Genomic DNA, 12,473 nt, shown 5'->3' on the forward strand with positions numbered 1-12,473 from the left:
CAAACTACCAATACCTGCAACCACATGGATGAATCTTACAAAAACAATGTGGAATGAAAGAAGCTCTCACAGCACAGAAATCTACACAGATATATCCTGCTCGGGTTGAACACATGCAGACCTGAGCCTCTGCTTCTGGCCATAGTGCAGTTTCAGATATCCTTTCGCCCTAAGCAAATGCAAAACTGAACAAAATAAATGAGACAACTGTTTTCAGGCATAAGACAGCAGGCAAGGCAGGGCTGTGACCCTTAGAGAAGAGGAAAACAGCAGGGAAGCTCCAACTTCCTGCACAGGGCACTTTCCCAACCATGGTGCAGGGAGACGATGGTAGCCAAGCTGACAGCAGCAGTCCCTGTGAACTGTGGAAGACAAGACTGGAGCTCCAGACTGCTGAGGTAACTAGAACTGCAGGGCAGGACATGAGGGGGGAGGCTTTGGGAAGTGGAAAGCATCAGACAACAGCAGGTGGCTGACACACACGCAAGGTGAGATGCCATAAGGCTCAATAGGCAGCATCAGCTGCGAGGTGAGAAGTGAACAGGGGTACCAAGACTTCACGGCGCCTGGAACATGCACGTGCAGCCGGTCCAGAGTGGAGAGGCCTTGCTAAACACCTCTTTCATTTAGCTGAGATTCCAGAAAAGTCAAGCATTAGTATCAAGAATGTCCTCTACAGTAAGGGCCATGCCTCTGGACTAAGGATAAATCCCAAAACAGACTCACTCTAACAAAATACAAACAACCTACGGGGTCAAAAGAGCATGTCAGTAACTTAACCGCCTGTCAGAGCAAAATGAAAACCTCTCTAAAGTAAGACAAGACTGAAAATCCCTACAGTGTAACATCCACATGTCTGACATATAATCAAAAATAATTAAACATGCAAAGAAGCAGGAAAAGGTGACTCCTAAGGCAGGGAAAAAGCAATCAATCAAAACAGACCCCAAGATGACCCAGATTGGGATTCCCCAGTGGCTCAGCTGGTAAAGAATCGGCCTGCAGTGCAGGAAACCTGGGTTCGATCCCTGGGTGGGGAAGATCCCCTGGAGAAGGGAAAGGCTACCCCATTCCAGTATTCTGGCCTGAAGAGTTCCATGGATTGTATAGTCCCTGGGGTTGCAAAGAGTTGAACATGACTGAGTGACTTTCACCTCTTTCACTTTCACTTGACTCAGATATTTGAATTAACAGACAGGTCTCTACCTTCAAGGATTTGGAGGAAAAGACGGACTTAATGAGTGAAAAGATGGTGAATCTCAATAGAAAAATGTAAACTATAAAAAAGAACCAAATGGAAATTTCAGAATTTAAACTGATCATATCTGACATGAAAATTTTAAAGAAACTGAAGATTAGAAACTGCAGTTAGTGAACTTGTAGATCAACAGAAAGTATCTCAACTGAAAAACAGGAGAAAAAAAAAAAGTCTGGTGACTTAATAGAGTTTCAAACTATATGACATGAAAACACTATCTATAGTTATATTTTCATTCTAAATATTGCTCTTGTATGCCTTTTCTTTTTCTTCATCAATCTCACTAGATGTTTGCCTATTTGACAAATTTCTTTCAAAGTCAGCTTTTGGTATATTTTTAAATTTTTTATCTATTTATTTACTTATTTGGCTGTGCTGGGTCCTTGCTGTTGCACGTGGGCTTGCACTAGTTGTGGTGAGCAGGGACTACTCTTCATTGGGGTGCACGGACCCTAGGCGAGGTGGCTCAGGAGTTGCGATGCATGGGCTTAGTTGCTCCATGGCGTCTTCCAGGACCAGGGATCAAACCTGAGTCCCCTACGTTGGCAGGAAGATGCTCAACCACTGGACCACCAGGGGAGTCCCAGCTTGTGGTATTTTTGATCATTTCCATCTCTCAGCTTGTGTTTTTATTTTTGCCACTCTTCTTCTTCTGTGTACTGTGGGATTACTCTGCTTTCCTAACTTCTTTAATTAAAAGCTTAGTTACCTACCATCTTTGTTTTCTAATAAAAACTTTTAAAGCTAAAAAATAAAAAAATTTAAGATAGAATTAAAAGCAAAAAAACCCCCAAATCTATCATCATAGCTGTGCTTTTTAACATCTGAGGCTCGGCAACAAAACACACCAAAAAAGAAGCTGAGCAAAAGTACAGATAAAATAAGTATCAAAAAATAAGTAAGGCCATAGAAGATTTTAGACAACACTGTCAACCAACTTGATCTAATTCACATTTACAGAAAATTACAACCAATGACTGCAGAACACATATTGTTTTCAAGTACAAATGGAACATTCAGTAAGACAGGTCAAAGGCTGGGCCATAAAATTAATCTCAGTAAATGTCAAAAGACTGAAATTTTACAGAGGATGTTCTCTGACGACACGGAATTAAGTTTGAAATCAGTAAGATATCTAGACTCTCCCAAATATCTGGGAATTAAACCCTTTAAAAACAACACATCAAAGTCTGCCTTTAAGAAGGAGGGGGGAGTCAAGCAGAGTTCTGAAGGGCAGACGGGTTTTGAACACACAGAACAGTGACGTCCGGGGCACAACCACCACGCAGAAGATGTACGCAGAAGGCCCTAAGGGAGTGCTTCCCCTTACTGCAGCTCATCTTCTGAGTAGCAGTCTTCATCTTTTTAGCCCACAGACTCAGATAATATGCCTGACATACTCCTATGGGTGTAATTCCCAACTCAATCATGTTAACTCATCCTTCTCCCTCCCACTCATTAAATGCATCTCTTTGCAACACACTTCACAACACACCAGTGGTTATCACATGGAGATCTGTGGCACCGGCAAAGTCCCTAACCAATACAAAGTGATTTCTTCTTTCCTCCAATTTCTATTATTTTCTTTGCTAGGTTGCTTCATTTAAATAAGGTAAAAACTCTTTCAGTTAAATCATCTTTGATTATCCTCCGTTACTAATCCCATTTTTCTGTTTTCTGAATTTTCTGTTTTCTTCTACATTATTAGCATATTTCTTAAACAGGGGAACAAGGGACTTCCCTGGTGGCTCAGTGGTAAAGAATCCACCTGCCAGTGCAGGGCACATGGGTTTGACCCCTGTTCCGGGAAGATCCCACATGCCGCAGAGCAACTAAACCCATGTGCCACAACTACTGAGCCTGTGCTCTGGAGCCCTGGAGCCGCAGCTGCTCAAACCCAAGTGTCTAGAGCTGCACAAACCACCGCAATGGAAGTCCGTGGGCTGCAACTAGAGAGCAGCCCTCACCTGCTGCAATTAAAGCCAGGTGAGGCTTTAATGAGAAAGCCAGCATGCAGCAACGAAGACCCAGTGCAGCCAAAAATAATTCGGCCAAAATAAATAATAGGTCAATAAAATTTTTAAAAAACTTACTTGTAATGCCAAAAATAAGTTTTTTAAAAAAAAATGGGGAACAAGATTTGATGAAAAACAAGAAAGCCATACAAAATGTATTAGACTATGAAAAATAACAGGATGCCTTGAAAAATCTACAAACATACAATTTTGCATTTTCTTCGTTCATGTACCACAACCCCAATCACTAACATAAAGTACATGATATAATCTTTCCAAACAACCTCTTTATTTAAAGACCTAATTGAACTTCAATACCTATAAGACTCAACAGCTGTACTTCTTCCCACCTTCTAATCTATATGGTTGCATAATATAATTTAACAACAGTAAGAACTATATTGTTGCTCTATGAAGTTCCTATTTGATTACTTCGAATAAAGTTTTATTTGAAAACAGTGAAATAGTTTTAAACTGAGAGTAAATAATTTCTTACAATCATTTTTCAGTTAAGCTCATAGTAAAACATCTGATATGTACAAATTAAATAAGTAATACCCTGAAAGACATAGAATGTAATAACTTAAAATTAGAAAATCTAGAAATAATTTAGAGGGGAAAAAACCTTCCATTTTTAAAAGTACTAACTAGAAAAGCATTACAAAGCTTTACAAATTGAAATGATTTTATATTAACAACATTCACTACTAAGAAAAACAGGTAAACTCGTGTGCAAATTTTTTTTTAACTCCGCAACTTTCTGATTTAGGGTGGAAAAACCTAGAGAAATGGGATTTAAAACTTAAACATGAGTTAAAATCATTCTCTTGTAAAATTTTGAATATCACCACCCTGACCTCCGCAAAAGAAAAAAAAAAATTCAAACTAATCCTACAAAAAGGTGTCAAGTCTTAACTTCATAAACCACCGAACGGCAACTTGCTTATGTGAAACACACACGGAGGTCCTCCCTTGGGGATGTCATCCACTCTCGTAGCTTTAAATGCCAGCGAGAACCTGGTGACCCTCGGGTTCCCTCTCCAGCCTGGACTGCCTCCCTGAAGTCAAGCTTGGGTGTGCATGTACGCATATCTGACAGAGCCACGCACAGGCGCCTCACACACAGCCAGTGCAAGCAGCAACTCCAGGTCCCTGCCACTTCCTCACACTCCCACCCTCTGGTTCACATTTCAGGAACAGGCAGCTCCATGTTTCCAGTCACTCAGTCCCCGGACCCTTGACTTCTCTCACATCCCACATCTAAGAACAAACCTAGTCAGGAGTGCCTTCAGATATTCACAGAATCTGACCCCTTCACCGCAGCCATCACCCTGGACCAAGCCAGCGCCATTCTCACCCAGACTAGTGCCATCAATGGCCAGTGGACTCCCTCCTGCCTCCTCGGCTCCCCTTCAGGACGAAGCAGCCAGAGAGATTTCATTACAGCATGAAGCAGGTTGTGGTCCTCCTCCCTCGAAATTCTCCCAAGACCACATGAGGAAAAGCCAAGATCCTTAAAGTGGACAACAAGGCCACTTTCTTCTCCAGCCAACCTCCCGGCTCCCTCACTTCATCTCCTGCAACCCTCCTTCACTCTCTCTGCTCCAGGTACTCTGGGCTTCTCGAACCTGCTAAGCAAGCTCTACCTAGGGCCCCCATACGCCTCGATTCCCCTCCTGCCTGAAAGCCATTACTTCCATGGCTTGCTCCCTCACCTTCCTCCTCGGGTCTTTATTCAAACCCCACCTTCTCAAAGAGCCTCTCTGGCCACCCTAACTAAAGTCACCCCCTAACAGTCCCTGTCCCTTTCGGTGTTATTCAGCTCCTCAGCAACTCTATGTTTTACTTGTTGCTGGTGTTGAGCTCCTTATTGCAAACTTCAGGCTTAAATTGAAGAAAGTAGGGAAAACCACTAGACCATTCAGGTATGACCTATGTCAAATCCTACTTATGAGTATACAGTGGAGATGACGAATAGATTCAAGGGATTAGATGTGGTAGACAGAGTGCCTGAAGAAATACAGACAGAAGTTCATAACATCATACAAGAGGCGGTGACCAAAACCATCCCAAAGAAAAAGAAATGCAAGAAGGCAAAATGGCTTTCTGAGGAGACCTTACAAATAGCTGAGAAAAGAAGAAAAGAGAAAGGGAAAGATATACTCAACAGAGATAGCAAGGAAAGACAAGAAAGCCTTCTTAAGTGAACAATGCAAAGAAATAGAGGAAAACAACAGAATGGGAAAGACTAGAGATCTCTTCACAGAGGAGGCAATGACAACCCACTCCAGTACTCTTGCCTGGAAAATCCCATGAATGGGGGAGCCGGGTGGGCTGCCATCTATGGGGTAGCACAGAGTCGGACACGACTGAAGCAACTTAGCAGCAGCAGAGATCTCTTCAAGAAAACTAAAGATACAAGGGAACTTTTCACACAAAGATGGGCACAATAAAGGACAGAAATGGCAAGGAACTAACAGAAGCAGAAGAGATTAAGAGGTGGCATTAATACACAGAACTATACAAAAAAGGTCTTTATGATCCTTTTAACCAGATCTAGATAACCACAATGGTATGATCACTCACCTAGAGCCAGTGTGAATTTAAGTGGACCTTAGGAAGCATTACTGCAAACAAAGCTAGTGGAGGTGATGGAATTCCAGCTGAGCTATTTCAGATCCTAAAAGAAGATGCTGTTAAAGTGCTGCACTCAATATGCCAACAAATTTGGAAAACTCAGCAATGGCCATAGAACTGGGAAAAGATCAGTTTTCATTCCAATCCCAAAGAAAGGCAATGCCAAAGAATGTTCCAACTATCATACAATTGTGCTCATCTCACATGCTAGCAAGGTAATGCTCAAAATCCTTCAAGCTAGGCTCCAGCAGTATGTGAACCAAGAACTTACAGATGTACAAGCTGAATTTAGAAAAGGCAGAGGAACCAGAGATCAAATTGCCAACATCCACGGGATCATAGAGAAAGTAAGGGAATTCCAGAAAAACATCTACTTCTACTTCATTGACTATGCTAAAGCCTTTGATTGTATGGATCACAACAAACTATGAAAAGTTCTTAGAGATGAAAACAACAACAACAAAAAAATTCTTAGAGATGGGAACACCAGACCACGTGAGCTGCTGTCTGAGAAACCTGTATGCAGGTCAATAAGCAACAGTTAGAACCGGACATGGAACAAAGGACTGGTTCAAAATTGGGAAAGGATTTTGCTGTATATTGTCACCCTGCTTATTTAAGTTATATGCAGAGTACATCATGTGAAATGCTGGGCTAGATGAATCACAAGCTGGAATCAAGATTGCCAAGAGAAGTATCAACAACCTCAGATATGCAAATGAAACCACTCTAATAATAGAAAGTGATGAGGAACTAAAGAGCCTCTTGATGAAGGTGAAAAAGGACAGTGAAAAAGCTGGCTTCAAACTCAACGTTAAAAAATCAAAGATCATGGCATCTGGTCCCATTACTTCATGAAAAATATATGGGGAAAAAGTGGAAACAGTGGTAGGTTTTATTTTCTTGGGCTCCAAAATCACTGCAGACAGTGATTGCAGCCATGAAATGAAAAGATGCTTGCTCCTTGGAAGAAAAGCTATGACAGACCTAGACAGCATATTAAAAAGCAGAGACATCAGTTGGTTGACAAGGGTCCGTATAGTCAAAACTATGGTTTTTCCAGTAGAAAAAGAAAGAAGGCTGAATGCCAAAGAATTGAAGTTTTTGAATTGTGGTGCTAGAGAAGACTCTTGAGAGTCCCTTGGACAGCAAGGAGATCAAACTAGTCAATCCTAAAGGTAATCAACCCTAAATATTCATTGGAAGGACTGATGCTAAAGCTGAAGCTCCAATTTGGCCACCTGATGCGATAAACTGACACACTGGAAAAGACCCTGATGCTGGGAAAGATTGAAGGCAGGAGGAGAAGGGGTGACAGAGGATGAGATGGCTGGATGGCATCACTGACTCAACGGACATGAGTTTGGGCAAGCTCTGGGAGATGGTAAAAAGCAAGGAAGCCTGCTATGCTATAGTCCATGGGGTCACAAAGAATCAAACACCATTTAGTGACTGAACAATGAACAATAACTCCACCAACTAGAACGTAAGTTTGAGGAGGGCAGGGAGGTGCTTTTACCCACTAATGTATCACCAACGACTAAAACACTTCCTGGAACGTAGTGTGAGCTCAATAGATATTTGCTGAGAAAAGGACACATTAAGGTAAACAAGTTTATTAGGGAGTGCTTTCAATCCTGTTTTACCAACTTTCACAAAAGTGAATTTTCTTAGTCAAGACACTGAAATTTGGAAGGAACAGAAGGTCCATAAAACAATACGATGGTTTCCTTCCCCCGTTGCCTGTACATATGACTAGCCCTTTGACCCTGAATAATCCTAGCAAAAAGCTGCCATCTGCCCATTCCATTCAGGTTCATCACCACCACCGTACCACACACTATTCTTGGCTTCCAGATTCACGTCTGGTCCAACACTGTATGTTACGGCTGCGAGTTTTTCAATCCAAACTATATGGATATTAACCAACTCTAGAAAGATCAGCCTGTGAGAGATCAAGAACCATTTGCTCCCCTAGGAAAAGTATACCCAAAGTCCAAAGAAATTTACTTGTCTTCAGTTAAAACATGATCTAGGCAATTTCTTTCATTAAACAATATGTATTACAAAGAATTGACTATTTGGTTGAGATGCCATCAATTTGTTTTTTAAACCCTAATTTGGGTATTACAAAATAGAACAAATTTTTTGTAAAAAGTCTGAAACATCACAAATGCAAAGTAAAAAGTGTAAGTTTTCTGCTATTTCACCTAAATCCCAAATTCCCTAGAGATTAACAATTATGTCAGTCTAAATGCTTCTATCTTTTTTCCATACATGTACAAATAAATAGTTAATTTTTGTTTTACAAGAATGGGGCCACACCACGTAGACTGATCCCCAAACTGCTTTTTTCCACTTACCAGTACATGGACAGCTTTCCGTGTTGGCACTTACAGTATGTGGGCAATAAACATCCTAATATGATTTCCTATTTCGGTTTGTTTGCTCACTCCCTTATATGACTTCTTGATAGACTTTCTATAATAACAGTTTAAAAACTTTTATCTCACCTCTTTACACTCTTGAAAACTATATAGAACCCCAAAGTGCTTTTATATAGATTACCTCATCAATATTTACTGTAGTATAATTTAAACTGAAAATTTTAAATAATTCATTTGTTCACCTAAAAATAAACATGTCTGTTTTCACTGGGAAATGGCTTGTTTTCCCCCATTTGTAGATAACTATAGATACTGTTCTTTGAAGCTACACCAAACTCGGTAAGTGGTAGTTTCCTAAAGGCTAGTTTTGATATAGAATCTAAAACTCGTATCAATTAATATTTGTATTCTGTTACATGAAAATTCAATGGTCCTTCTTGCCCCTTGAATGAATCTTTTTTACCTGTGCTTGACTTTATAACATCATGTATTGTCATTTACAAAATATCAGTTCACTGGATCATGCAGGTCTTCCAAATAATGTAGTCCATTATAAGACATCAAAATAGTGTGTTTATAAATATTACCACCAATCTCTACTTCACAGGAGCAGATACAAGTTTTCCAAAACCCTAATTTTTGCTGGAAAGCAAAGATGTTTTCATTGACAACAGACACTACCAGCTGTTTTCCTTGAAACACTTTTTAAAACATTTTTTTAATCTGAATAACCAGTTTGTCAGTAAAAATGGTATTCTATGAAAAAAGCGGCAAGTTCAGCTCGAACTAACCACTGCCCAAAGCTCTTCCTAGAGACAAACAGCACACAGAAGTACTTTCCAGTTCCTTCACTGAAGATTACAAAGATATTAACAGTTGAGAATTGACAAAATTAATAATTTTTGCTGTTTCATCAGGAACATCCTTAAGTGAAAACCAAAAAATATATGTATTTATTATTTTTACTAGTCTAGTCAAGGCTATGGTTTTTCCTTGGTCATGTATGGATGTGAGAGTTGGACTGTGAAGAAAGCTGAGCGCCAAAGAATTGATGCTATTGAACTGTGGTGTTGGAGAAGACTCTTGAGAGTCCCTTGGACTGCAAGGAGATCCAACCAGTCCATTCTAAAGGAGATCAGCCCCGGGTGTTCTTTGGAAGGAATGATGCTAAAGCTGACACTCCAGTACTTTGGCCACCTCATGCGAAGAATTGACTCACTGGAAAAGACTCTGATGCTGGGAGGGATTGGGGGCAGGAGGAGAAGGGGACGACAGAGGATGAGATGGCTGGATGGCAACACTGACTTGATGGACGTGAGTCTGAATGAACTCCAGGAGCTGGTGATGGACAGGGAGGCCTGGCGTGCTGCGATTGATGGGGTCGCAAAGAGTCGGACACGACTGAGCGACTGAACTGAACTGAACTAGTTTACTATGAGTGCATGGCATGAAGAACACAATGGCTACTATGGTTAGTTGCCACAACCTTGATTCATGCCTAGAAGCCTACATTACTTTTGCACCATTACTGCAAAGATTGCAAATAACGTCTTGTGTGAGTGCATGCTAAGGTCAGCTCAGTCGTATCCAACTCTCTGTGACCCCATGGACTGTAGCCTGCCAGGCTCCTCTGTCCATGGGATTCTCCAGGCAAGAATACTTGAACGGGTTGCCATTTCCCTCTCCAGGGGAACTTTCTGACCCAGGGATGGAAACCTCGACTCCTGCACTGCAGGTGGACTCTGTATTGCTGAGCCACTGGGGAAGCCCAACATCTTAGTATTGTGTTAATATGAAAAGTTTTCACCTCTGGACCCCCTGAAGGGGTGAAAGGCACACCAAGGGCACTACACTGTTCCATGCTAGGACCGCTTCCTAGAAGTGAGATTACTGGGTCGATGCTATGTACATTTTAAATTCAGATATGTTTGGCCAAAGCTCTCCAAAAAGTCTGTACCAATTTTCACTGGGGGTGGCAGAGGAGGAGATGGGTGGATGGCATTACTGGTTCAATGGACATGAATATGAACAAACTCCGGGAGGCAGTGAAGCACAGGGAAGGCTTGCAAGCTGCAGTCTATGGAGTTGCAGAAAGTTGGACGTGACTCAGAGACTGAACAATTCTCACTACCTAAGGTTGCATGATCATCACTAGTTGAAATGCAAATAATTCACTTATAAATCTTGATCGTGGGAAGTGCCATAATACATTACTTTATTTACCTGTCTAAAACCAATGCTAAAATACAACTCGTGTTTCAAGGCAAAAGTAAAATCCAACATGTTTCAAGGCAAAAATAAAATCCAACTACCCAGATTACTCAGAAAAATCAAACCTCAATTGTCAAATACAAGTTCACTGAATAGAGAACTTTGTTTATTGTAGTCACAGATTGTTAAGGGTATTTGTGACTAAATTTCAAAGTATATGCTACTTGCACACGTCGTCCATTTGCTTACAGAGGGTGGGTGGGCTCGACTGATATTTTAATAAGTACTAGGTCTGAAAAATGTCAGGCTGTGACAGTACAAACAGGATGCTAATTAATTGGTGCGTGGCTGGCCCCTGGCACAGACATCAGTCTAAGCTGATCCTTAGCGTTAAAACTTCACGCAGAATTACTGGACGTGACCAGTATAATATGTACTGTCAGCACTCAAATGCCAGTGGTGTTCATAAAAATGTCAAAGACAACCTTTCTTGCCCCAGGTGTCATGTGAAACAAAGAGAGAAGGAATAAAAAGCTCCATTCTGAGGAAAGGACTACTCCCTGTCTCAGGTGGAACCACTGAAAGTTGGGGCTCCTCAGTTCACAAGGAATGTGGCCTCCCCCAACTGTTTCCACGTAGCTCCAAAGTGAGGATTTTCAAGTTCTACTTATGACTGAAAAGATCAAGGTTATTAGTGTCAACTAGGGCCTGTGGTTTTCAGCTCTGGGGGGTGCACAAACCCCTTTGAGGATAAGATTGAAATCTTCCCACAGATAAAGCAGTGAAGGATCCATGTACCTCAGAGGAAGGAAGAGCCCAGGCCATAGGTCAGAGCAGAATCATGGACTATGGATCCTGAGAAATAGCTTATGTCCAACCTCCTCAGGAAACTGGAATAGTAAAATGGCTTGTCCAAGGTCAACGGTGAGTTAGAAAGGCAATCAGGCAAGAAATAATCAGTAAGACTTTGAATAAAGCCATCCAGTGTCACCAAGTAACTTTTTCTTATACAAAGAAAGTTCCACGTGAGACTAAAAGATAACTACAGGAACTGAAGTTTTAAATACAGCTGGAAGGAACCAACACAAGCCCTGTGGTTCGAAAGTTCCTTACGCATGGCAAAGCAGAAAATAGGACCAGAAATCTGGAAGAGCACTCACCGTGTTCCACAAAAACATTGCAGTGTGGACCCCCATGCCTTGATGGCTCCTTCTTGCCTGCTCCTTTGATAAAGTGCAGGGCAGGCAGACTTGGCCTCCTTTGGTCCCCAAGAACTTTTCCAGGCTGCTGCCCCATAAAGCAAGGATAGGCACCCCTTTCCAGAAGAGGGTTCAAGATCTTTCAGAATGATCAGTGAGCTGAGAAGGAAACGGTCTTTACGTGGGATTTCACATTCCCCGCGTCTCCACCAGTCAGTAACTGAGGTCAATCACAAGACATCTTCCACAATAAAAGGAAGCGAAGATTTTAGGATTTTAGGTTGACGTGTGCAAACAGGAGTTCCGATTATATTCGCAGTTTATCAATTCGAAGTAATGTAACTGCAGTGCGACCTCAAAGTTCCTGGATTTCACGTGTCTTTTACTGGCTACGTTTCCTCCCTTTCAAGGAGAAAAACCTAAAGAGAAATATTCACAGGGGATGCTGTACAACGGTCAGTGAGGCTAAAGTCGTGTCGATTTCCACACATCGAGGAAACGTGGATCGGTCTTTGAATGCTCCTCCAGAACTTTTCCTGGGGAAGTCAGCCACCCCCTATCTTGGTGTCTCCATCTTCCAACAAATTTCCTGCCACACTAGCTGCCGCTCCTGCTTTTTCTCTACCCTGCTCTCCGGAAAAGGACACGGGTCACCCCGACTTCAGCGAGAGCTGGCCCTCTGACGAGAAGGAATGCATGGCCAGCAACTTTTTAAGTCCGCTTTTTAAAAGGCCTGTGAAACCAGTCCAGGCTTTTCCTCTGCATT

The 12,473-nt window shown here is 41.7% G+C and overlaps 1 protein-coding gene across 1 annotated transcript in view; it reads right to left on the bottom strand.

The window, feature by feature from the left end:
• ABL1 (ABL proto-oncogene 1, non-receptor tyrosine kinase) overlaps positions 1-12,467 on the bottom strand; it is a 143,347-nt gene extending 130,880 nt beyond the window's left edge. Inside the window, exon 1 of the mRNA XM_010856947.1 lies at positions 11,669-12,467. Within this exon, the coding sequence (XP_010855249.1) occupies positions 11,669-11,804 (136 nt within the window). The 5' untranslated portion in view covers positions 11,805-12,467. The remainder of the gene's footprint in view (positions 1-11,668) is intronic.
• Between the last annotated feature and the right edge of the window lie 6 nt (positions 12,468-12,473).

This window comes from Bison bison, unplaced genomic scaffold (genome assembly GCF_000754665.1).
Source record: "Bison bison bison isolate TAMUID 2011002044 unplaced genomic scaffold, Bison_UMD1.0 scf7180017864375, whole genome shotgun sequence".
Lineage (NCBI taxonomy): Eukaryota > Metazoa > Chordata > Mammalia > Artiodactyla > Bovidae > Bison > Bison bison.